The sequence below is a fragment of the Heliangelus exortis genome, chromosome 6 (genome assembly GCF_036169615.1).
Source record: "Heliangelus exortis chromosome 6, bHelExo1.hap1, whole genome shotgun sequence".
Lineage (NCBI taxonomy): Eukaryota > Metazoa > Chordata > Aves > Apodiformes > Trochilidae > Heliangelus > Heliangelus exortis.
Window position 1 is genome coordinate 31,679,985 of NC_092427.1, and position 26,316 is coordinate 31,706,300.

A 26,316-nucleotide genomic window follows, 5' to 3' on the forward strand; every position below is an offset into this window, starting at 1 on the left:
GGAGAGGGGCAGTGGATGATAGGAGAGAAGGGCATGGGAATGGATGGGTGGCTGAATGGATGGCTGGATGGATATGTGTGTGGGTGAGTGGATGCAAGCATGCATGCATGCATGGACAGACAATGGTCCTGTGTGGAGTGGCAGTGACCCGCAGTGGCTGCTCACAGCTCAGCAGCTTCCCTCTGGGTGTGTGGCATCCTCAGTGCCCAGTTGTCCTGTCCCCAGACAAGCAAGCCCAGGGCTTCACCACCCATATAGCTGTACAGACCCCTGGCATTGCCCATGGGGGAGCTCTGGTTGTTGGGAGAGTGCAGCCCTTGCTCCAAGGGGGAGATGTGATCTAGGATACGGGCCTAGTGCCAGGTTGCAATGGTTGCATGTAACATGGAACAGGAGAGGAATAAATGTGGGGAAGGGTGGAAAAAAAATAAGGAAGAAAAGGAGGAATAGGGGGCAGGAGAAGGGAAGAGTGGTACCCAATTCCCCACCATTGCCCCACAGGGCAGAAGAGCAGGGGAGACTCATTGCCCCAGGGGAACTGTATCCCCTCCCAGCAGACACACAGGGCTGGGCACTGAGATGCTGGCAGATGCCAGCCCACAGCTGCAGGAGCTTCAGGACCAAAGACTACCATCTGAAGTACAGCCTGGTCAGCTGGCAGAAGCAGAACACAGAGAGGACCACAGGCTGGAGCTGAACACACTGGGTAGGGGTGTGCTAGGAGGCACAGAGATCTGAGGACAAAGAAAAAAAGGAGAGAAGGAAAACAACAATAAAAAAGAATGCCAGGAAGGAGGAGGGGATCTGGAGGGATGTCACAGACTTAAAATGTTCACCTTGATGGGCTGTGACAGGTTTAATTTCCAGAGTACAACCATTAAAGTGATGGATGGGAGGCGTTCATCTCACACTTGGCACACACAGGCCCACCGTGGCTGCAAGAGGGTTTGTTTTGTTGCTGTTATTTATGAGATTGTTTCTGCAGGAGCCAGGCATTCGTCCAGTGCCGGGGGAACAGAGGAGGGGACACGATTGATTCTGGGGGAGGTGGGGTGCTGATTTACAGCTGCTTTGTTGGATGACTCATGTTGTAAACATTGACAAATGCCATTAAAACTGCATCTCCTTTCTGCCTGTACCCTGGCACCCCCTCTGTGCTGTGGGATGCAGCCAGCCCTGCTCTCTACCATGCTGCTGCCTGTGCACACCAGATGGGCTGTCTGGCTCTCACCAGTGGGGACACGAGTATTGACCCCTCCAGAACAGCGGGAAGATGCAGGAGTGTCCCGTGGTGGTGGTGCTTCATGGGAAAGATACCAAATATACCTGATGCCCTTGCCCAATCAGGGTTCCCAGGCCTGCATCTGTCTGCCTCCTTGTCCGTCTTGGCCCCATAGCCTGTTTTGGGGTGATACGTGCCACCGATGCTCCACGGAGCTCCAGGTGACCTTGCCACAATAAGGTACCACCCCATCCCTATGCCAGCACCCCATGCCCCCTCACCTGCCCCAGTATTCCCACCTCTTAGCCCTGCACTCTCCTAACCCACCCATCCCACACACCCACGTACTTCATGGCACTCCTTTGTTGAAAAAGCTTTGGGCCTGTCTCCCTCCCCTATATCCATCTTCATCATGTCTCACCTCTGAGCACTCTCCTGCACCCCTCCATCTGCCACCCACCTCCCTCCATCTCCCTGCCCCTCAGCTACTCCATCTTCCCCCGGTGCCCATCTCCTCCTGCACACTGCCGTCTCCCCCCTGCATCCCCCCACCAGTCCCCTGCACCCCTGAGAACTCCTCATCTCCGCCCTGCATCCCCTCCTGCTCCCTCTCTCCCCCCGGTCCCCGCCACGTCCCCCTTCTGCGCGCCCCTTTGCTGCCCCCTGGCGGCCGCCGCCTGCAGCGCGGATTGACCCGAGGCGGCCGCCGTCGTTCCTCTGGAGACAACGCCGCGGCCGCGTTCGGTCTCCATAGCAACAGTGCCGTGGGGCTCATGTCGCTTAACCCCGGTGACCGGGACCTGTTGGGCCCTGAGGGCATCCGAGGTGGCCCCGAGCTTTCGGGGGTCGCGCCAGGCTGTGCTATGGGGAGCCGGGCAGGGCCTGGGGGGCCCGGGGGGGGAGGCGGTGGCAGGAGGCCCTGTCTCTTCTCCGAGGCCAGGCCGGGTTACAAGGACCAGCCAGTGCCTGACGGAGCTGGACAGGCTGCCTGGGGGAGAAGGACTGTGCCACGGTTCTCTGTGTAGGAGTGTGGGGGGCCAGGCAAGGCTGCAGGGGCGGGCTTTGGTATGCTGGGCTCTGCAGGGCTAGAGTGGGCTGTGCTATAAAGGCCCAAGGATAACTCTTGTTACTCGGGGCTGAGCTGCAGGTGAGGTGGGGATCACGGGTTGTGCCAGGGGGGCTGCTGTGCACACAGCTGTGGCAGCCTGGGGACAACGTGATCTGTGGAGTGGGCTGGACTTGGCTGGTGAAATGGGGTCACTACTGGGGACACTGCAGGGAGGTGTGACACCCTGAGCCTGAGGAGGGGTTGTGGGGTCCTGGCGATTGCCCATATCTTGGCAGCAAAGACTGTGGGAGCAGAGCGTGTGAGAACTTTTTCCTCTGTTTTTTCAGATGCTTGCTGAGATCCATGCCAAGCCCCAAAACTCTGACTCTGGTCAGCAGCCCTCCAGTGGCTGTGTCAGTAGGGTGAGTGAAGGACCAAAGAGTGCCATTGTGGATTTACTGGCAGCGCAGGGAGAGGAGAAAACCAAAACCCCTTGAGCCTTTGGGATGGACATTAGAAAGAATTTCTTTACCGAGAGGTTGATCAAGCGTTGGAATGGGCTGCCCCGGGAAGTAGTGGATTCTCCATCCCTGGAGATATTAAAAAGAGACTGGATGTGGTACTCAGTGCCATGGTCTAGTAACTGCAGCAGTTCAAGGGTTGGACTTGATGATCTCTGAGGTCCCTTCCAACCCAGCCAGTTCTATGATTGATTCCCTTGTTCGTGACATCCTTTAGTATCTGTTGTTTGGGCTGTGGCCAGGAGGTGTCCTCTGGGTTCCTGTAGCAGTCCTTTTGGTGATTCCTGAATCTTTGCCGCAGGGTGGCTCCTCTCGTTCTTTGCCAGAGTCAGGCACTTTCAGCACAGAGAAATAGCTGTTAGAGTGATTTCTCCTCACCCTCTCACAAACTGCTGGTGTCCTCATTCCTTAAGCTGTCTACAAGAAAGGCAAAGAAGAAGAAAGCAGTATTCTGGGGCATTGAGGTGGCTGAAACACTCAGGTGGCATGGCTGGGAACTTGGGAAAGAGATGGTCAAACACCTGATCTTGAAAAATGTCCATGAGAAAACCCAGAAGCTGAGCTACAGGTGCGTGGGAAGTTTATTTCTGCTTCATACTCTCACTGCATCTTCATCTGTTCCATACCAGTCACATTAGCACCTTTCCTTGTTTTCATCTGCCCTCTCTCCCCTGGGTCTGTGTTGCTGGAGGCAGCACATGCACACTTACATAGCAGGACAGAAACCTGTTAATTCAGATGCACAGCCCTTTTTCTCGGCAGGAGTTATTTTAAACGAAGTGCCTTTTAAAAAAATCTATTTTGCTGATACTTCTGTCTGTGAGGCATTTCCAGTCTAGTGAGATTTTAATTGTGGATGTATGCCAGCTAGTCACTAGTGTGTCCTAAAACTATTGCTCCCGGGAGTCCCATTGGGTGTTGAGCCACCCCAGCACTCTTTGCGACCCTCTCTACTCAGAAACTCAAAAGTTTCTGCCAAATGTATTTTTCTCATGCTATATGGCTTGGGAATGTAAAATACTGTTCAAGGAAGGGAAAAGTACTTAGAACTGGGAACAGGTTTTCCTGTTCTTCCTGGGTTTTCCTGTTTCCTGTTTCTGCTAATACGCTAACAAGGTACCTTTGGGTCAGGTGTGTAAAGTGCTTCTAATTGTGGGGTCTGGAGATTTTGATTCTTTATTCTGTTTTTCTGCTGTCTAACTTAATAACAGCTATATGCCTTCAGACAAAAATCTCTTGTTTTGATTTCATTATCTAGGTGTCCTTCCACGCAATTCTTCTTCACTGTTTTCCCACAGCCGATCACTCTGAGCCCTGGTATCTCCATAAGTCTGCCCATCGTTTTCCGGCCCACTGAAAAGGTAAAGTGACAGCATAAAAATTGCTCTCAGTGCTCAGGATGGCTTCCAGGAGAGCAGTGGGCCCCTGCCTCTCTTGTCCTTTCTGCTCCATTTTCACCTGAATTCATCGGTCCTTAGGGAAGGCTCTAGCATAGAAAGACTGGGCAGCATGGCCTTCCTGCTGTCCCCACATCCCCATCATCTGAGGGAGCCCAAACCCCCGAATTCTCTGCAGAGTTTGCCAATAGTTATGAGAAAGAAACTCACAAAAAACATTCCTAGTTTTCCACAGTCCCAGTACCTGGCTCTCTTAATATGGCTTTCTGATGACTGTTCAGTGTTCCCTTTAAGAAATAAGTTGCTGGCCTTGTTCCATTTCCAGTTAATAGTTTGTCTGCACCATATGAATCACTAATGCAGAATGCTCTTTTCTTGGAGAGAGAAAGGATTGTGCTGCATAGCCCAAGCTCTGTCTTTACTTGGATATGTGGTACTCAGGAGAGGTGATGAATTTGGAGCATGAAAAACATGTATCTTGCAATTCCTTATATCTTAGCTCCTTAGCAGATGTCCTGAGGCTATTTGTACCAGTGCTGCCAACACTGCATCTTCAAGTTGTGCATTCTCCACTTAGGCCTCTAGATAACAAAGCACTTAATCAAAGACTGATAATTATATGCCCGTGGAGCTCAAGTAGAGGTTGTACGTGCTTCAGTTAAGCTTAATTGGGATCTTGAAAATGCTAAAACAAATCCATCTGCATCAAATCAAATCAGGTGAAAAAATTGTGGTCTTCAACTGCTCTCTCTTGAGGGTGTTTTAGTGTTCCCTGACAGAGTGAGGAGTATGCCTGAGTACCCCACTCAACTTATTCTGAATCCTTCATGTGTTGTCTGTCCTGCACAGATGCCCTCCTTTGTGCCTCTGTCACTGGTGTTTTTTTCACCAACACTCTTACAGAGGTGAGGCTGATGGGTGTTCATGGGTGGAGCTGCAGTACCTGCAAGAGGGATCCCTTCTAACTGCTGTCTCTCCTTGCTTTTCTGTGCAGAAGGAGTATGAAGACAGCATCTGCTTTAAGAAGGCTGAGGGTGAGTTCTCTGTCTCCCTGCATGCTACGCTTCCACGTGTCTGTCTGTCCTTCCCAGCTGCTGTCCAGTTGCCCATCTGTGCTGTCCACAATGTCACGGAGACAACATTCCCTGTGCGAAACATTGGGTGAGTGAGACTGGGTTGGGCAGACTGTTATTTTGTTAGGTATTTTGAAACCATCTTGGACTCTCCAATGAAGCTGCTCATTTCAGTTGTCATTCAATCTGCTGCCTGCCTTAACAGCCAGCAGACTTCTACCTGCTCTGAGATGACAGCAGAGAAGGCATCAGAGATGGTAGTACAGGTAAGATTGCTGTGCTACTGTGGGCACACCTTGGAACCACACATCTGTCTATTTCAGCATAACCTTAGAACCAGTCATGCACAGGAAATGGCTGGGGACCAGCATAGTGTCCCACTGGGAACATCCCACAAGGGCAGCAGAGGCCTGGGCTTCTAGATAATCAAAGGCAGATTGCCCAGCATGAGCAGGGAGGAGTGAGCTGCCATCTGGAAACATTTTAGACTTTCTGTGACTTGGCCTCTCTTCCCTTGGCACAGGGATACCACAGGGGTGGTAGTAGAGTTGCCAGTGCTAGAGCTGCCTTCTTTGATTTGGAGGCAGGGAATACAGAAATTGGAGTGTCTCTCCAGTGCCATCAGGAGAGTGTCCCTGGAGCTGCCCAAAGCAGTGGCAGTATTCTGTTGCAGGGAGGGTGTGTGCTTCTGACCATTCACAGTGAGAGCAAAACAGTCTTTACTAAGACTGGAAAAAGGCTTGTGCTCCCCAAAGCAGCCAGCTAATGTGGTAGGTAGGTGGAAAGGACAGAGGCCACATGTACCTTAAGCAGAGCAAAGTATCAGCCAGAAACTATGTGAAGTGGTTCATTCTTCCCTTAGAGAAATCTGTTGTGTTGACTGAGGTCCAGGGTGGTGGAGGATATGGATGGTAAGTAAAACACAGCTTAGAATCGATAAAACATAAAAAGCTAATGGCATGTCATGTTCTTTGCACAAATCAAGCAAGCTAAGAGAGTTCTGGAGAGCTGAATGAGGTGTTAGGAAAACAGTTTAGTCATCTCTTCTCACCTGGGCATATAACAGAAGAGCAAATGTTCTTTTGGAATTAAGTAACCACAAAGTTAGATACAAGAAAAGCAAATACTTTACTCTGAAGCTGATTTGTTTGCTATTACATAATGAAACTGAGAAATTTTATGGCCATTAATAAATGTTTTACATTTAAATAGCTAAGAGTTATCAAAGTGTGATCAGAGGATTTTCAGAGGCTAGAGTCAAATCTCTTCCTAGCATCACATATCTGGCCACAAGCATTAGGAATTCTGCCATTCAGCATTGGTTGCTTCAAATCCTAACTGAATAACCCATCAGGAAAGGTCCTCCCTATATGACTGCACAGACAGCGAAGGGTTCATTTGTTCCATTTCCTAGTGATCTTGCTACTGTGTTTGCCTGGGAGACACCAAGCCCTTTCAGCATGATTCCTGACTGCTGCAGGCTGGATCCAGGTGCTGAGTGCATGGTCAAGGTATTATTCCAACCCAAGGTGGCTGTGATGTATGATGTGGCAGCAACGTGCTCATTTGGAGATGAGAAACAAAAGAGGACTATCCAGCTAAAAGCCCTGGGTGAGTCTTTCGTGCATTTAACACTCAAAGAAGTTTGCAATATCCCTAACTGTGGAATGCTACATGGAGGTGCTGTGCTCTGAGGCTGTGCCACAGTTGGCTCAACCCGTTGATGAGCAATGGAATCCCATGGTTTGAAAGCAGCCTGTGAAATTCTCTGATGGACTTATGTCAATTTAGAAGTGTGATCTAAAGAGACATGGGCATGTGATGGCCAAACCAGCATTTCTGGAGCCTGCTTAAGTTGACACAAGGGAAGAAATGTGAGAAGTTCATTAGCAAAACTTCCAGCTTCTCCTGGTCTTTTCTCCAATCAGTCTCTGTCCTTACTAGACAGAGAGACAGAGGAAAATTTATACAGCTTTCTAGATGCAAGCTAGAATAAACGAAGGTTTCATTAGCAAGTCCTTGTCTGAAGTGTCTTGTATGGCCACTAACGAACAAAAAATGTTGCTCTGAGTAGTGTTAGAAAATTAGGGCTAATAATACCAAAAGGTATTTGGTTCAAAGCAGTACCAACTGCTAGATCCAAGCTAGATCCAACTTCAGAGTTACCCGAAGTTGTTCAGAGGCTTGTCCAGTTGAATGTTGAATATCCAAAGATGGAGATTCCAGCTCTGTTTCTTAACCCAGTATATTGTTCTCTTTAACAGCAAAATACCCATACCTGCAGGTGAGCGTGACAGGGGAGGAGTATGGAGGTGCACAGCCTGGAAAGTTTCAGGATGTGCTGTGCTTTGGATCAGTGCCAGTGGGGACAACTGTGGAGAAACGTGTAGAAATCATCAACATGTCTATGGTATGTGGAGAGGGAAGCTACTTCTTGTGAGAAGCTGGCATGCTGGCACATTTCCAGATATGTGGTCTTGAGTATCTCCCTCACTACTGTGAAAATAACACCAGTGGGAATGTGAATAAAAAAGATTATGAGCCTTCCCCTACCAACCATGGCCATTCACCATTGCAGCTACAGTGCTAGCAGCTCATCCACTTGGAGCATGGTATGGCAGTTCCTACCTTCCTCCCACTGTGCATGGTCCAGATTAGGCAGCCACTGGTGTCAACATTCTGCAGCTCTCCTGCTCACCCTGGGCAAGCCCATCAGTCCTGCATGGCAGCTGTGAGAGTCTCCAATTGGTGTGCATGTATCCAGGCCTTCTCTACAGAGCTCGAGGAAGGTGTCAGAGCACCAGTTTTGTTTTTTGTGGAAAGAAAATCCCCAGGCACAGTGGAACTGTAGATGGAGAAAAATAAGTTGTCTGCCTGTACCTCATCCTGGTCACAGCAGTCACTTAGGGTACTTTGGCCCTGGGGACACCTGCAGCCATCCTCCCCCTTCCAGGAGGGACACTAACCCTGTAGATCACCAGGACATCTTTCTGCAGCCCACTGTCACCTGAGAATATGGTGGGAGCTTGTTGCCAGCACTGCCCCAGCAGGACAGGGTTGCAGAAGTTTGCACAGTATTTCGGTGCTGGGCTGCAGTGTCCTTGAAGTTCTTGGTGGTGTTCAGCTCTGCTGAAAACTGCAGTTCTTCACTGGTTAGTGTCCTGAATTCAGAGCTATCCCAGCTCCTGTTGGCTCTTTTGTTAACTTATTTATTTTCTGCTTGCAGGTTGATGCACCTTGTAGGATAGAAAGAGCAAAAGATCCTTGCCTTCGAGATAGTGTTTTCTCCTGTGATGTGTCCAAAGGTGTTGTCCCTGCCAATGGGAAGCTGGTCTTGAGCATACGATTTCATCCGCAGACTGTAGGAAAGCACAGTACTGATTATTTCACTGTCACATCTGCTGGATGCCTCCTGCAGACTGTCCTGAAGGTGGTTGGCTCATGTAAAGGTACCAGAGCAATACCTTTCCCTCCTTCTCCCTGCCTTTTTCTTAGGAGAAGAAAGGATCAGTGCTAGTGCTTGAGGAAAGATTAGGGATTGTCACAGCCCTTAGTCAGAGACTTATCTTCTGCTGGTATCCCACCTGTCTCTGCTTTCTTGGGGTTTATTCTGCTCTCTTGCAGTTTATACTTGCTTAGACAGAGGTGGAACTATTAGAAGTGAATGTCCAGCTGTTTGCTAGGACTGGTGGTTTTGCTGGTGAGATGATTCTGATTTAGGAAGATCAGTTAAGTGTGACAGTAGCTTTTGATACGTTGCAAGAAACAGTTATGCCAAGTCCAGGATCTGTCTTGCCTGTTGTCGTGCTAGGTCCTTTGGTGTGCCTGCACCAATCTTCTGTGAACTTTGGCTGGATCAATCTTGGAGAAAGTTTGATGCAAACTCTGAAAATCAGCAACCACTCAGATGTCCCAGCCTATTACCAGTTTGATATTGATGGCAGAGGGAGCGTCTTCTCCTTGGATCGCCCCTGTGGTGTATTGGAAGGCACAACAACAATAGCTCTGAAAGTGATCTTTGGACCTACTCACCCCATCATCTACCACCGCAGAGTGGCATTTCTTGTCCACCATCAGGTATGAGAGACAAAAGGTGGCTTCATTGCTCAGAGGTATCTTCCAACGTATCCCCCCTTGCCTTGCTGCTCTCACTTAGTAGCCCCCAGAAATCTGTTCTCACTGCATTTTCGTTGATACCTGTCCTGGGCTGTTGTTGAGCAGAATCTCCATGGTACAGGTTCCTATCAGCACCTGATGTGGACAGGCAGTAATGCCTATGGGTAGGGCGAGGTTCAGTCTCAGTGGCTGCTGTCCATTTAGGTCCCTGAGGGAAATTTATCTGTACAACTGTGCACTGAGACCCTTCAACTTTCACTTCAGTTTCAAGAAAAATATTGAGCCGCATCAAGATATAAAGTAAATGGCAGACTAATATTGCAGATGCTAAGCTTTTCCTGGACATGGTTTTGGAAGTGAGGTGTTAGGATGCTGTAACTCTCAAAGCAATCACAGGAGGGCAGTTTATTTCTTATAATCCTTTCTGATGCTTATCCAGGAACCCATGTATGTGGACTTTTTTGGTACCTGCCATTCAGACACAGCTAAGCCAGCCATCCTGCAGGCAAAACACCTCTCCTGGTACCGAACCAACATGGTGAGGGAACTGACCTTATACCCCCCTGATATTTTGACTGAGATGCTGAAGGATGGGAAGTTGCAGGTGGATGAAAAGGGAGCCCTCATGCTGCCCCCCAAGGTATGAGCTGCCCTCCCTGCAATCACTCTCCTCTGCAGATGCTGGGCTTCTTTTGCACAGTCTAGACTGATATAGAAGGACTTGCTAGACTGATTGATTTAGTATTTCTGCTGTGAATGTTCCCAGCACAAACCATCATTATCTGTGTTGATTGAGTCTTACCCAAGCTCAGCCACTAAGCAACTTTCTGGCTTTAACTGACTCATGGCAGTCTTCTTTTGCCTCACGTAGCTTCAGATTGGTGACTGCCTTACAAACAGGACCCTCCTTGAAGCCTAGGCTTTGATCTGTCCTGGGAACTGTTACTGAAGTGCATCTTGCTCATGAAAGCAGTCAGGACTGTAGTGCCTTATGTCTCCCACAGGCACGCTTTTCCTGCTCACACGGAGATGTTTCCATCTTTTAGATCCCTCAGGAGAAGCAAACCAAGGAATACTTTGAAGCCAACTCCATGACTGAGTATTTCTACAATGCTGTAAGCAGTGACCTGGCCTTGTTTCCCCCTCATGTTAGTGTCAGCCCCACTGAGCATGATTTTGGTTGCTGCGTGCCACTCCACAAGGTAGAACCACTTCCTCTCTGCGTGACCAACCACACCAAAGGAAAGATCACTGTTGCCTGGACTCTGAGCCACAGCAGTGCCTTCCGAGTGAGCCCAGAAATCTGGGATATCCCACCTTTGAAGTCTTCAGCTTTTCGTGTCCTTTTCCAGCCCACTCAGCTCAACAGTCAATATGCAGCGGAGCTGGAAGGTTTTGCCTTCTACAAGGTTAGTAGCAATTACTAGGATCAGCTTCCAGAAAAGACATGACAAGAGGCTGCAGGCTAAAGGCATTTGGGGGAGTTCAAATTCAAATAGAACCTCTTATGTTGAGTTTGGCAAACTGGCATTTTTCCTGTCTCCTTTGACCACTGTTTTGGTATACTGATAGGTTAAAATTTCTCCTTCACCTGTGTCTTGGCAAAGATAAATCAGCAAAGAAAGCCACAGATCATGCATATGGACAGTTATACTTGCTCTTACTCCCAGTAGAAGTAATGTACACCTCACTGAAGGAGGAGTTACTGTGAATTGCTACACTATTAGCATAGATGGGAGCCTGCACCAGGATAATTGTGTTCCGAGTGATGGACAGTAACTTGGTTTTTGTGTCTGGCCCTCTACAAGTAAAGCTCTTGAGGGCACTGTACATCACTGTAGCCTCTCCTTCCATATGATGTGGGATTCACATCCCCAGAACAAACTGCTGCATGTTGTGACACACGTACTTGAAGGCACCTTGCTATACTCCCTTTGTGCACTCTGTTCTGTCCCTCGCATGCCTGCAGGTGCTGTCACACTACGACAACATCAAGAAGGATGCCACCATCTGTCCATCCTGGTGCCTGACTGTCAGGCTGAGAGCACACACATATGAAGCAGAACGGGAGCACCTTATCCCACAGTATGTCCTGGATGTCCCCAAGGTGTGTAAATGGTTCACATTTGGATCTTTGCAGAGACATTCAGTGTTTACCTCTGAAGTCTTTACCTTGTCTCCCATTGTACCATCCTGAGATATGGCTTAGCTGGCTTCTGATGGTGTGGAGACACCTGATTTGGTACAGGGATAGGATACTATCTCTCCTGCATTAGCTTCTCAGCCTCCAATGTGGCAGATTGCACTGACCACACCATTACCTCTGAGAAGAAAGCTGTTGGGATCTCCTTCCTTCCTGCTTAAGTGTACATAGGCACTGACAAAGGTGCTTAGTCCCCTCCCAGAAGGCTCAGGTACTGTGCATGCACTTAAGTAAATGGAGAGCAGCACACAGAGTCCACACTTATGGAAGAGAAGTGGTTGCAAAGTAGAGTGGAAGTTTCCCTGACTGTCCCTGTTGATTCTGTAGCACAAGAAAGTATTATTCTTATGACTAAAATGAGATCTGATCCTGGGAAGTAAGAATAGTCTTGAGAAATTCTTAGAAAAATTTCTCAGCTAGTTCTGGACATGCAGCCTGCATCTGATAAGCATGAGCTGGATTAAATTCCAGTTTGCTGAAGCTGCACAGACTGCAGGCTCCAGAAAGTAGCTCGATTATTGGATGAACAGAAAACATCACATAATGGAAAGTAGCCTCATTAGTTCCATGAGCCTATGAAAGATGAGGACCACTGTGGGGAGGGAAAGACTAGAACTTGTATGTCCTTGGGTGATTTATTACCATGAAGAGAAGCAGTTACACAGCCTCCAGTGCTTAACACAGTAAAAGCTTTTTCTTTGAGCTGGTTTTCTAAACCTAGTGCAAACAGCTCCTTGCTTGTCTCCACCAGGATTTTCCTCCTGTGGCTCCTGACACTGATACCTGCTGCAGTATGCTGCTCTTGAACACTGGCACCTCTCCGATAACCTTCAGTGTCAACCAAGCTGCCTGTCCATCAGTTTTGGTCAAACCCTGCTCAGGACACATCATTCCACGATGCCACCAGATTTTCTATCTCTCCACTCACCCAGTTAACACAATCTCGCAGCAGCATGTCCTGCCTTTGCAGCTGAACTCTTGTCCTGGATACACTAAGGTAGAAAGATAGAAGTAGAAGATACTGAGCAAAGCTTTGTTCCCTTGTAGTCTTGTCTTTTCAGAGTGACTTAGACTCTGACCCGTGTTATATCTTCTAATGGTTATTTTGGTATTTTCCTACCAGAAATAGAAACAAAAGAATATTTTCAATATTTAAGGTGGGACAACACTGCAGCCAGACATCACATACCCCTTGTTCCTTTGGGTTTCCATCTCCTGTAATACACTGAACTATGCTCAGAGCCCTTTTCCTCCTCCTTCAGACCAAGTTAGTTCTTGCTTCTGTCTTTGAAGGAACTACATCTTTGAAAGTAAGGTTCTTCCAGAGTTAGCTGAGACTTCTAGCTAATGTTTTTTACTTTTTCCTTCATTCCACAGGAGATCACTCTCCAGAGTTGTGGGGAGTCCCTTCTTTTACTCTTAGAAGGTGGTGGAAATCTATACTTTAAGCCTGTCTATGTAGGTTCCTCTTATACACAAATGTATACCATAAAAAACTGCACAAGGCTACCCATGATTTTCACATGGAAGATCCATCAGTCTGACAGCAAGATCCTGTCTGTCAGGCCCCCTACAGGGATCCTCCAGCCCTGTGAAGCCATGGTAAGTCCAAGTTCTACCAAGGTTTATTTTGCTCTCTGCAACAGAGCTGTGGAACATTTGGAGCAGAAATGGGAGGGGTGCCAATCATTTGGTCATTAATGCCAAAGTTGGAGAATTCTAGTCAGTGTCTTATCATGGGTTGCTAACCAGCATCTGCAGCCGTGCTAGTTCCCATGATGTGGATTTGCACAAACACGATGGATGACACCTTCCTTGAGTACAGGTCCACATGCATCATAAACAGGCACTTGATAATGACACCCTGGATGAAACTGGGCATTAACACAGCAGCAACTTTGTTGTGCACCAGGAGATGTTAATAGATGGAGGAAAAATACAAGCACGAGAAGGTTTATGATGTTCTTCTGTTCTCCTGCCTGTAAATTCAAGTTCTAAATTTCTACTGAATTCCTTGGGTGCCTTTTGAGAGTAGTGAGGACTAGCATATCTCCATGGCCTAGCTGTGAATATCTGAATGTGTATTATTCCCTCTGACACAGACAAAGACAGCGGCAGATTGAAGTGAGGGTGTCTCTGGAGCTGCCTTTAGAGGACTAGGTGAACTGTAACAGGGGAGGGGGTTGTGCATTGAATGTAACTACTGTGGTGCATATGCTCTGATCTGAAGCTCCTGTGAGTGCTCTCCTTCCCTGCTGTGATTACAGGCTCAGGAGTGGACTTTTACTCCTGACAAGGAGATCAAGTATCTGCTGCGTGCTATGGTTTTTGTGAGGAGGAAAAACCCAGACCCCGTGTCTCCTAAAGGTGCCCGTTATGCCTTACGGATTGTTGGAGAGGGGGTGTTGGGCATCATCAGGGTAAGGAACTGGGACCCACTGGCTAAAAGGAGGGATTTGGGGTTGGGATGGGGGTCTTGGTCTTTCCCTTTCTTCAAATTCTGCAGATACTGCTCTTGGTGGAGATGACAAAGCTGACCCTGGTAACCTGATGGCAATAGCATGATATAAATGTCCTGCCAGTTCAAATATGTCCTATCCAAATCCCTTGGAATCACTCTCAGCTCCTCTGTTCCAGACTGAAGTGAGCAAGTCTTTTGGCTCCTTGGGACTTCCAGCTCTCTCCTTTGATTCTGTTTTCTCCATTTATTCTTCTGCCAGCCCCATTTCTAAGTGTAGTGGAGCTGACTGTCAAAGCAGTGTCATCAACACGCATCCATCAGGCTGCCCTCCTATTATCTGCAGATCCATGCAGGCATCTTCATTTTTAGGAATGTTTCTTAAGGAACAAGAACTAAATAAAATAATACTTTGTAAGTCATTGCCCAGTGTCGATCACATTGGAATGATGGGTAGTAATGTCTTAGAGGAGTTTATTAACTATAAATTGCATGCAAGTGGATGCCTAGTCAAAAGAGAGGGGGACTTCTAATGCAGTTACAGAAGGATCAGCAAACTTATCTCAGGTGCACCTGGCCAGCTAGTGTCCTGAATGCGCTGCCTCACCTCATTCAGCAGCCCAAATAACAATAGGAGAGAGCTTTTTGGAGGTGGGACTGAGCCCCTTGTAGCCCTGTTCCAATATCTCCCAGGGTATGACAAGTGGTACACAACCTGGCACTGCACTGCTATTGCCAAGGGTTCAGCATGTGGTGAGATAAGTGTTGGCTGCACTCAACTGCTACTCTCAGTGTGTAAAAGTGACCTTTGCATGGTGGGTTTGAATTCCAGGCACAAAAGGAGCACTTGGATCTTGGAAATGTCATTGTTGGTGACCTGCAAAGCTGCAGCATTGTACTGCTAAATGATGGGATCTGTTCTCTAAAGTACATCCTCAGCGTGGAACAACACATCACTGGGCTTTGTGACCCTGAAGAGGTCCACAGTGATCCACTTGGTACTGTAAGAGAATTAGCATGGGATGGGGCCTTGGCCTTCCCCTCTTTTCTGAAAAATTGTTGTGGTGTGAACTCGCAGGTTGGGCTGCTGGCTGGCTAGCTTGCATTGATTCTCTTAAGCACCTTAAACTGTCTGCTTCTTGGTTTAAGGATTTGCTACAGGCGACTCTTGTATCTTGCTGGAAAAAGCTTAATTCAAAGCCTGACAATTGAAGTTAGATCAGTTTGCACCTTGAAATAAGATGCAATTTCCCAGCAGAGAAGGAGCTTTCCAGAAGAAATGATGTTGCACAATCCTTTTAGCCGCTTTTCTAGAGGACCTCTGGAGAAGCTCCCTGCTCTTTGCCTGCCAGAGGCAAGCTGGGTACTCCCATGGAGCTGTCTACGGTTGTAGTCTGGGAATCCCACCTTCAATAACTGAAGCTGTTCCTAATGATTAGGCATATGGGGGGTAGTGCCTTCACTGAAGGTATGCTGGGGGAGCTGTGTGCTGGCAGAATACTCTTGTGGTATAAGAGAGCAGTGGTGCCAAGAGCTCATACTATCACTTTTCTTCTACAGCTCTAGAGCTGGAACACTCCAGAGGAACAATTCCTGCAAGGTCAAAATCTTTGGTCCAAGTAACAGTCAAGCTAGTCCGTCGGCTGCATTACACCTGGTTAATCAAATATGCTATCTGCACCCCCACGGGTAAGAAGTGGGTGTTCTGGGAAAACCATTCTCTCCCAACCAAGCAGACTGTGCCACAATGGGCTGATCTGCCCAGATCCCAGTGCATGAGTTCTGCCTGAAGAAATCTCTGAACTGAGCAATTCACCAGAGCCAGGTTCTGTGTTCTTTTTGCTGCACCTTTTGGGGTTAGATATATTTGAGCCATTAGAAACAGACAGGGACACTTCCAAACTTCCTGCTGCTGTAGTCACAAGATTCCCTGCTCTTCTGCATGATGGTGGCCTTTTACAATGTGGTCTGAAACATATTCTGAGAGCTTCATGCAAGTAGTCCTCTGCAGCTGGGATCTTTTTTGTAGATCTGAATTAATCCCCATATGAGAAAGAATGCAGTTGAACAAGAAAAGGCATGGAGAGGGGCAACAAGTATGTTCAGAAGTGGGGAATGGGATTTGAACAAGAAAAGATTAGTTAAATAAGGAGTTTCCAGCTTGGAAAGTACTGAATTGCCATATGAATTTTATGGAAGAGACAAGACCATTCAATGACTTTTTGAGTGTGAAAACAAGGGGTACTTCATAAAATGTCTGGGCTGTAGGCTTAAATAAAAATGGAGGGTTTCACGTAGTGCAGAACTACACTGTAAACATACTGCTTAAAAGCACCACATTCTTAGTCTTTTGGTGACATCTAAATGCAGGTGTTAAGGTAGAACTAGAAGTGGTTTAGAGGTTTTCAGAAGATGCCAATAAGAAGACTTTGTACAAGTCTTGTTCTTTCTTTGGTCAGGGTAGTGTCTCTCTCCATTTTGTCATCCTAGATAGCTGCCCCCTAATAGTGCATGAGTACTTTTTGGTGGTTTTCTCTCCCAAGCTACAGATCTTGCAAGCACAAAAGAGGAGCAGCAGTCCCTCTGCTGCATCATAGCATCAGGGGTCTACCCAACACTCTGCATCACAGATGCCTGTTCAGCAGGGAGTGCCAGTGGTATCAGCAAGTTGCATCTCTGGAGGCTTTTTTCATTAGATACACTGAATAAATACTTGGAGCAAGATCCAACTCCCAGCCAGCTCACCTACAGAGTTCCCACAAGGCACAGGTGAGACAAGGAGGTGGCTCAAAGGATCTTTCAGACCCTCACACAAGACAGACAAAGATTCTGTGGTCATTGGCTTGATTTGCAGCTGAACAAACCCAGGTCTTTCAGTTGCTCCCTGTAAATATGTTCTCATGCTCAACCATCTTGACAACCCTCTGCTGGACCTGCTCCAGTATGTTAGTGACTTCCTTGTACCAAGGAGCCAAAAAGAGGCCTCAGTAAGCAGGATTCTCAGAGCCTCCACATATGCCACTCACTCTCATTAGGCATATATAAAAACCAGCTAAAATTCAAAGGCCTTTCTTACAGCCAAAAGGACCAACAACTTAAGGTCAGAGAAGAATTGTATGGAAGAGAGCCAGTGCAGAAGGACGCTATCTCCTGTCATGCCCTGCTAATCATTCCTCTTGTCTCAATGTAATCTCTTCTTTCTCTCCCATGACCAGCACAAGCTTGATCCCTCCAGTGTACACCCCTCTCCTGCTGGACTTTGACTTTGGGGCTGCCCCGATTGGCTCAGAGCCTACCCTGGTGATGCTCCAGCTGGCCAACAAGGGTGTGGTGCCTGTGGAGTGGTAAGTGGTGCTTATTGGAGCTTGGCCTTTTTTCTGGTGTCTGTCAAGGGACATGGAAATACTTACAGGGAACGTGACGTTTGCAAATGAATAGGGTGGATTTTGTAGGTGTGGTCTGTTTTATGGAGCTGTGACTGAGATCTGTTGGTGGGTTTGAGTGGAGATGGAAACAAGAGATTGAAGACATTTCTGCAGATCAGACCTGATGAAGCATGATGTGTCCACCAGCAGGGTTAAGCCTGACTGGACTCAATATGCCAGCCATGGCTCTGAGGTAGTTGTATGTCTCTGTTGCTGACCAGCTGACTGGTTCCTAGGGCCTTCTTGTTTCCTTCTGACCAGAAGATAGACATGGAACGCTGGGCAGAGGATGCTGAGTTTAGCCCCCAGGAACTGCACCAGATAAGAATTCAGGATAACCAGCTCTTCAGCATTTCTCCAAAGTCAGGGAAACTTCTTCCAGGACAGGAGGAATCAGTCCAGCTCTCACACAGGTGATGTTGAGTACCTGTCCTTCAGGATCTCATGCTGCATGCATGACAGCACATGCCATCCATCAGTCCCCTGTGTTTTCGTGCTGGATTCTTTTCCTTCATATGCCCCTTCCTGGCAGAGGTTGGGCAAGCAAGAAGTACTTGAGTATGTCCAGCTTCTGAACCCCACAAAGCTTGTTCTTCTCAGGGCTACATTGCTAATGTGCTTTAACACTGTAGGGCAAGAGGCCTTGAGCATGACATGCTGGGGACACTGCTCTCCCTTCAGCTGGGGAGACAAGCAAGATGCTGTGCAAGATTTCTGTGTTTTGGACAATACAATGATGTTCTTATTTTTGTTCTTTGCTATAGTTACTAGTTCTTGTGTGCCTGTGGAGGGTATGAAGAAAGCTGAACACATCCTGTTTCACAGCAGACCTGATCTGAGAAGCACTGGCATTTCAGATGAATTTGGCATAAAAACTTGGGTCCCTAAATTGGCATATGACTAAAGTCAACATTGTATCAGTCATTCCCACCCAAACACAACTGTCCCCCTCCCTCTCTCAGTGGCCCTTACGCAACAGTGACTCTTTAGTTGGGAAGTGAATTGTCTCTAATATACTGTGCGACCCTGGGCACAAGGTTGGTTTTTAATGTTTTCCTCTCTCTCTCCTCTTGCACTGCTAGACATGATTTCATTGGCACCGACCACCTCCCTGTCCTGCTGAAGGTTTCCTACAGCCATGAGATTCTGGTAAGGTAGCAGTTGTTTCTTGCTTCCATTTGCAGCAGCAGGTAAGGACTGAATGATGAGGCGTTTACCCCAGAAGATGCATGGCACACAGGGGACTGTGGCCTTCCCTTGGAATCTCTGCTGGCCAGTAAGGAGCACAGGACCAAGCAGAGACATCAAACCAACATCCTGACAAAGCTGTGGTTCCAGCACAGTGTGATGTAGCAGTGCATAGGTTTAAATGGCTCTTCCATGTAGCATCTGCTGGTTTACACATCAATGGAATATTTTTAATTGCTATTATTAATATTTTAATTTTATTGGTGGTGTTAGTGCAGAATTGTGTCCTCCTTCAAACAAACTTCAAGTCCAAACCAGCCTTCCAGGGTTTTACAGTTCCTGCATGCTTTCCACACTGAAGTATATCTCATGGATAGGATTTGTCAGCTCGCTTCCCTGAATTTCATCTGCTTCACTGTGAGTTCTTCCATGCACTGATCCCAGATTTCAGCTCTGCAGACCATCCCACTTCTCTCATATGCAGCTTTCTTGAATCTCTCCATCTCATCAGCCTTCTATGCTCTTCAAGCCCCCCCTGGAATGTGCTTTTCTCCAAAAGTACCACCAGCACTGGCTGCAGTTTGGAGATACACATGTTGGCAAAGGTTTGGTTGGCAGAGCATCCTCCAGCTCTGGAGGTAGAGAGGCTGCTGCTTCCCCAGGCCCAGAAGTTACTCCCTGCATTCCTGGTTGGCTGCTCTCGTTGCAGCCCTGATGCCTTTGTCCACCCACTTATTTCTCCTTGCCAAGAGTGGAGATGCTTCCAACTCATTCTTCCTGCTTCACTGCTTGCTCGAGCATCCCAGATCTGACCTGTTGTCTTTTTTTCCCTGAGCATTTCCTCAGGCTTGGAACTGATTTCTTTCTGTCCCCCTCTCTCAGACTGTCAGTTAGAGTCAAAGTCACCTTGTGCTCTGCCGGGCACAGCTCATGCCCAGCTGAGCCTTCCTGTCTGTCTCTGAAGTTTCCTATGAGACCATTGTGTTCACACATCTCTTTTATTTTTCTTTTCTTTCAGGACTGTTGTCAGCTGAAAATCCAACCCTTTGACCAAGCTGTTCAAACAGTGGCTTAACTGTGCCTTCCTCAAAGCCCTTGGACAGACTCCCTGTGCTCTGCCTGCATGGCACAATCCTGAGAGTGGATGTGATTATTCCACCAGCTGGCCAGTGAGGGAATAGGGTTTGGAGCACCAGAAGCCTATTGGGCACCTATCCTCTTCTACCACATAGCCAGTGGCTTTGGTGGCTACCAGATGCCACCATCCTATTTCATGCTATCACTACAGAAGAGGCTGAAAAAGTATGGGAGGCCCTTGGAATGATAAAAGACCCCTGGGTGCCTTGGAGGTCCAGAGACCTGGAAGGCTGCAGGTGTTCAAAACCTGCAGGGACACAGAGTACCAGTACTGAAGTGCTAGTATCAGAAAGTAGGAGTGGAGGAGGCTTCTTCTTCCACAGAGAAGGAAATCAAGGAGTTGTGCCTTCTTTCCTCTCAGTCACAGCATGAAGAACACAGAGCTGACAGTCCCTGAAGCAGACAATGCTCTAAGCAAGCTCACAAACCAGGGTTGAATAGATTCTCACCTGGGAATCTGATGAAATGTACAGAATATGTGCTAACCTCAAGGAACTAAAGTGCCATAATGGTGGACCAAAAATTAGGCTTTGGAAATACGGGAAAGCAACAATAAGCAAAGGTGGAGACCATCAGGCTAGGTTATTGCTTGGTCATTCTGTAAAACTGCATATTTCCTGGCTTCAGAATGGTGATGTCAGCCAGCTGCAAGCCAATGCAGGATTTTTTGAGGGGTCCAAACTCACCTCTCTGATGACTATACCCATGTGAACAGATTTTGACCTCCACTTTCCCAACAGAACTCTCTCTTCCCCACTTAGTGGCCGCTGTTCAGTCCTGAGATGACTGGATTTCTAGGTGTTCTGAAAAAAAAAACACTGATTTCCCATTGGCAACTTCTTCTGGCCACAGGATGAAACTTCTCTGGCATTTGGGTGCTACCCACTTCCTTGTGCAGGAGGGAAACAGCCTTCCAATGCTTCATGCTCTTCCAGGTTATCCTTTGCCTCATTACCAAAGCAGACCTGTAAGAGTGGAGCTATGACCTTTTTCTCAGAGCTCCAGGGTAGTTTGGCCAGACAGAATCTGCTGCCCTCAGCAGTTTTAGTACAAAAAGCCCCGACAGCTGCAGGTGTTGCTGAATGAGGCAGACTGCTTCCCACAACTCACTGGAGAGAAGGGCTGGATGCTGTGGAGAGTTCTTGAGCACACAGTATAAATTGGAGCTGTTTGCACTTTGCATCATAGCTGCTAATTAGGTATTGTGAGATGTTGTCGCCTGCAGCACATCTTCTCCAGGCAGCTCTCCTCCTGGGGGATTCTGGCATCTCTGTCCTCTCATGCCTTAAGTCGTAACTGTGAGATAAAGTCTATGCACTCTGGAAGGAGAACTGATTGCAGCAGGTCTTCACTTTTCTCCATTTGTCTGATAGTCCTCTAATTATTGCATCCTGTGTCTCTGGAAACTGGTGACACTTTTTTCTTGGCTGCTGTGGTCTGGTGGAATCCAAGCTGGCTTTTTAACTCAGATGAAATAAATGGTTGTTTCACTCCTAAACCTCAGAAAGATTCCTACCCCTTCTTCCTTTGCAGTTTGAAAGTGCCAGCTTGTGTCCTTCTATCTGCACTTCATCTGACTTGCTAAAACCCTCAGGAGGCTGGATGCTCCTATAGTGATGTGAAAAGATCCTATGTGGAACTTTGTCAGGACTATTTCTAGTCATCTCTCCCTCCTCATTTTCCTTGTGGAGCTGAACTGGAACAGGTTGTTTTGGAGGAATTGGCATTCTCTGCTCTTTTTTTAGCTGCTGATACAGTATCTCCTGCAGGTTACTGTCCAAGGCATCCATCACCATCACAAACATCCTCTCCATCTTCTGCATGTGCATATGAAATACAGCCATGCTTTACACTTAGGCAATTGAGAACTGCAACTTAGCTCCCTTTGGTCCATGCAGAGACATTACTAGCTCTGTGATGGCTTTGCAGCCTCTGACTCTAGATAGATAGCTCAGGGGTACTTTGGGCTGATCCTGCAGAAAATCACCATCTTCAGGCTGATTGCAGTCTTCTTAAAACACAGAATCCTGTGCATTTCCATTAAATAGCTTTCTAAGTCTCCCTTCATTCAGGGTACTTCTAATCATTACCTGATCACTTAGAATTCAGCCAGGGTCTTCTTGTAGCTTTTGGACTATTAGACATATTCTTAGAACAGGACATCTTGCAGGGTGAGGACATTCAGATAGCCCTTTTCAAGAGGAGGCCATTACTTAAATTACTAAATATATTAAAATACTGTCTTTCCAAAGGATTTGGCTGTCACAGCTGCACACTGTCCAGCTGCACTGTATAGTCCAGACATTTCCATTCATGGAGGATTTCAACCATATATTTGCAAAGAGAAACACTGAGGCTGGTGCCTGACATAGCAGGCAGAAACATGATGCAAAACTTTCAGAGTAGAGCCAGCAGTTGAGCTGGCTCTACATTTCCTTGCCTTTTTTTAGGACACACTCTCCTGATATTTCCAGCTTAAACCTGTAACTCTGTTGTCTCAGCTTGCAAAATCCTTCGGTTTTTGTGCAGTTGTTAGTGATGTGATGAAGACCCTGTGAGAAAGTGACAGTGTTTCTTTCCATTGTAGCTGAACTTCAGCAGCGTGACGGTAGAGCAGAACCAGCGGTACGTTCATTTTGCATCGACCAAGCACCTCTTCACACCCATTGCCATTGGGACCTCCCACCCTCCCACACAGGTGAGCATCTTGGGCCCAAACCCAAGAGTGAATGGAGGGAAGGTGCTGGTGCTACTGTGTCCTAAGGACTTACAGTGTCTGAAGCATTTCCCAGGAAACAGAATGGCCTCCATAGGAAAGCATCACAGCAAAATTTTAAGACAAGTACTAGGTGGAGCCTAGAAATGGCTGCTGGGATGGCAGCAGGGAAAATACCTCTCACCATCTCCAGTTTGATAAGATTTGGCTTTGATTTTAGGCAGAATGCTTATGAGGTGTGCTGGGCTGTTCCCTTATTTTCTTGAATAGGATCTGAGTGAAAACTTGTCTAGCTGCTCCAGGCACTGTGAAAATAAATCCTAATTAATTTTTTAGTAAATTAATTAAACTTCCTTAAACACTTATTCAGCAAAAAGACAGCTTTGATTCTGTTCTGCCTAATTTACTCAGGAAAGGAATAAGTCTGAATTGAATTAAGATCACTTTAATACGAGTGCTTTTGCATTTCAAGTAATCCTCTTTACAGTGATCCCTTTAGCTAGTTTGTATTAATTTTCTCCTAGACTGAATTTGCAGAGCACCACTTGGTGAGGCACTGCAGTTATCAATGTACATGTGCAGTGATAACACTTCAGCACAGACTCCTATCTGAGCCTCAGTGATAAATCCTGACACTATGAGGTCTCCTTATTCTTAGAGACAAGCTGACTAATTAATTATTAATGCTTATCAGAGTCCTCTGGGGAAATGTTAACTAGTTTAACTTGTGCATGGTATAATAAGCACTGCTTTCTCTGACTCACTTCAGATTTATGAACTCTACAATGGAGGCTCTGTGCCTGTGAAGTTTGAGGTTCAGCAGGACAACATCATGAGGATCCAGGAGGAGAATTTTCAGCATTCTGTGTTTGTCTGCTTAACTCCCAGAGGAGAAATCCCCGCTGGCAAAACAGGCCTCATTGAGTGGGTCTTCTCACCACTGGAAGCTAGAATGTACTCGGTAAGACTCTTCTAAAGACTGGCAGAAACTGTTTCTTTCTGTTGTTTTGTGTGTAAAATTCTTTACTTACCAATGGCTGATCTTGTCCAAGGCAGGCTGATGTTCCCATCTACATCCTGGAGGGTGAATCAGCTCTGATCACCTTCCAGGGAGCAGGCTATGATCCGAATACTGTAGGAGAGACTGCCACATCCAATGAAGCTTTGTCTCCTTCAGTCTGTCCAGGTTCTACCAAGCTAACTGTTCCTGGGCAGGTAAGTCCAGGTACACTGATATGAGCAATATCGTCAGTCCAGAAATATGTTTCAGAGACTGAATTATGTGAGTGGCTCCATCTAGCAGTGGTTTGTGTTGCAGAAGTTTGTTTGCCATGATATAGAGCAAGATATTTCCCTTCCAGGCTGGTCATTTAGAGTCTAAGTGGTAAATACAGTTGTTCTAAGAGAGGTGCCTTCCTTCCAACTTGGTTTTGACTGCTATTAGAATCAAAAAACTTTGGAGTTTGTTCACACTCAAAATTTTCTATTGAAAGTTACTCCCCATTAGAGATGATACCTTTCTCATTTGCAGCTGCAACACCTTTTGCTTTGGTAATGCACTGACAAAAAGACTGTTATACTCCTGGTATAGAATCATAGTCTGGTTAGGATTGGAAGGGACCTTAAGAATCATCTTGTTCCAATTCCTTTTCCATGGGTGGGGACACCTTCCACTAGACCAAGTTGTTCCAAGCTGCATCCAACCTGGTCTTGAACACTTCCAGGGAGGTGGCCGCCACAGCTTCTCTGAGCAACCTTTGCTGGTGTGCCACCACCCTCACAGGGAAGAAATTCCTCCTAATCTAAATCTACCCAGTTTAAAAGCATTCCCCTCCTTGTCCTATTGCTACATGCCCTTGTAAAAATCCCCTCAATTTCCCCCCCCCCCCCCCCCCCCTTCCCTGCTTTTCTGTAGTCCTTTCAGGTACTGGAAGGCTGCTCTAAGATCTCTATCAAGACTTGGTTGACACCATTTCACAGACAAATTCAGGTGATTCATAACCTGAACACAAACTGCAGGATGATCACTAATTCAGGCACATCCTGAGGAATGCACTTGTTTGACCCGTTGATGGCTCCAGGAGCTTGTTTGACCTGGCTACAACTGGCCCTCCAGCCTGGCCTGTCTGTTGTTAAACTTATCCAGAGACCCCACTGTAGTGAATCAGAATTAAACAGCATCAACAGATGCACACTCCAGCCAGGTAAAGGATTCATCCTGTCAGACTTTAGTATGCCTACCTTGGAGCCCAGACACAGATACATAGGCTCTTTGGCTTCCAGCAGGGCTACTGCATTCCTGGGTACAACAAAGAGAAGATTATTAAAAACCTGTTTCAAGTTGCCAACACTGATGCTATTCCACAAGCCTCTGTTGTTTGTAACACAGTGTCATTAGCTTCTCTAATGGTCAGTGTAATTAATTAGAGTTTGCACTTTGCCTGGAGAATGGGACAGACTAGTGGTGAACCAAAACTCATGTTCAGGTTGATGAGGATTTTGCATTGGCACACACCTTGTGTTTCACATCTGAAGTAGGAAAAGTCCTATTCTGCAGGTGATGCAGAGAGGATCTGGGTGCTACTGGTTCTCTGTGCTGCTGGATCCTATCCTGCCCCAGCACCAGTCTTATGTTCTATTCATTGCTCATTCAATCCCACTGCAACGGAACTGCCCTCTTGCTGTAAAAAGTCATTGAAACAAGAGCAAAAATGAGAGAATTCTTAACATACCCTTCAGTTGTTACAGTAAAGGCAAATGACAAATATTATCTATGAGTTGCTGGGTAACTTAAAGAAGACTGTGTGACAGCCCTTTCCCAATGGTCACATCCATCTTTCTTCCCTACTTTTCCTCATGGTTTCATCTTGCTTCCTGCAGGCAGCCACCTTGTCACACCACAGGATTTGCTTTGGAAATATGCCAAACTGCTCTGAAGCCAGGCGACTTGTCTTTCTCAGCAATATCTTGGAGAGCAACACTATTAGATTTGCCTGGTGGATAAGCACTTGTGAAGATGAGAGGGTGAGTCTTCCTCTTTCCTTTACAGCCTTCTTGCCTGTCTCTGTTGTACCATTCAAAGCCCTTACAACTCCATTTACAATCATAGAACTGGCTGGGTTGGAAGGGACCTCAGTGATCATCAAGTCCAGCCCTTAAATCAGACATGCAGAAATGATCCTAGGAAATTGGCTTTTTCAGTAGCTGATGAAACGTAAGGGCAGAGGAAAGTGAAGGCAAGGGTTAGGATAGGGGGGATAGGATATAGGAATAGGAATTCAGAAGGGGAATCTGAAGACTTCAGTGAGGGTACATGAACCTGGAACTACAGGATGTGATAATGAACCTCAGAACCTTGTCTGCTAGGAAAGTCCATGGTTGTTTGAATACATCACCTGCATGTTCCTCATACCACATACCTCTGAGAAGGGAAGGGGAGAGAAGTCAAATAATTTTGTGTTTCCTGCAAATTCAAAGAACATAAAAAGGTCCAAGGACAATGAAGCAGCACCTCTGTGGCTTGTTTGGTGTTTTTTTCCCCAGGTATTGCAGATTGCTCCCAAGTCAGGGGTTGTGCAGCCTGGAGAGAGCATCCCCTGCTTCATCACGCTGCAGCCTTTGAGTGCTTCTGTCTGGAGCACAGATCTGGTGTGTGAGGTGAGACCCTAGAGGTACCTGTATATTACTGTCACCTGGGCATGTCACTGCAGTTTCCAAATGGTTGGCCCCAGAAATCAGCTGCCTGCTGCTTACAGTTGAAAGAATCCTTTGCTCTGTAATGCTGAGTAGCACTTCTCATTCCTGAAGATACC

At 47.0% G+C, this 26,316-nt stretch overlaps 1 protein-coding gene and 1 long non-coding RNA gene across 4 annotated transcripts in view; one reads left to right on the top strand and one right to left on the bottom strand.

The window, feature by feature from the left end:
* Positions 1-613: 613 nt before the first annotated feature.
* LOC139797286 (uncharacterized) lies at positions 614-1,001 on the bottom strand. The gene is made up of 2 exons (XR_011726392.1): positions 837-1,001; positions 614-734 (listed from the first exon to the last, which is right to left on the bottom strand). It is a non-coding gene; the product is annotated as an uncharacterized lncRNA (long non-coding RNA).
* A 1,616-nt stretch (positions 1,002-2,617) lies between these two features.
* CFAP65 (cilia and flagella associated protein 65) overlaps positions 2,618-26,316 on the top strand; it is a 29,699-nt gene continuing 6,000 nt past the window's right edge. Inside the window, exons 1-25 of one of the 3 annotated variants that reach the window (XM_071747667.1) lie at positions 2,618-2,692; positions 3,205-3,359; positions 4,050-4,152; positions 5,183-5,349; positions 6,676-6,872; positions 7,526-7,671; positions 8,488-8,710; positions 9,073-9,338; positions 9,817-10,017; positions 10,424-10,786; positions 11,347-11,484; positions 12,332-12,577; positions 12,958-13,182; positions 13,848-14,000; positions 14,871-15,036; positions 15,599-15,727; positions 16,582-16,807; positions 17,254-17,382; positions 17,700-17,876; positions 18,546-18,612; positions 22,376-22,486; positions 23,274-23,465; positions 23,561-23,719; positions 25,385-25,528; positions 26,048-26,161. In XM_071747667.1, coding sequence (XP_071603768.1) covers positions 2,618-2,692; positions 3,205-3,359; positions 4,050-4,152; positions 5,183-5,349; positions 6,676-6,872; positions 7,526-7,671; positions 8,488-8,710; positions 9,073-9,338; positions 9,817-10,017; positions 10,424-10,786; positions 11,347-11,484; positions 12,332-12,577; positions 12,958-13,182; positions 13,848-14,000; positions 14,871-15,036; positions 15,599-15,727; positions 16,582-16,807; positions 17,254-17,382; positions 17,700-17,876; positions 18,546-18,612; positions 22,376-22,486; positions 23,274-23,465; positions 23,561-23,719; positions 25,385-25,528; positions 26,048-26,161 — 4,272 coding nt within the window. Of the gene's footprint in view, positions 2,693-3,204; positions 3,360-4,049; positions 4,153-5,182; positions 5,350-6,675; positions 6,873-7,525; positions 7,672-8,487; positions 8,711-9,072; positions 9,339-9,816; positions 10,018-10,423; positions 10,787-11,346; positions 11,485-12,331; positions 12,578-12,957; positions 13,183-13,847; positions 14,001-14,870; positions 15,037-15,598; positions 15,728-16,581; positions 16,808-17,253; positions 17,383-17,699; positions 17,877-18,545; positions 18,613-22,375; positions 22,487-23,273; positions 23,466-23,560; positions 23,720-25,384; positions 25,529-26,047; positions 26,162-26,316 lie in introns of those variants that run through there. The other 2 variants (XM_071747665.1, XM_071747666.1) reach the window with 2 other exon arrangements.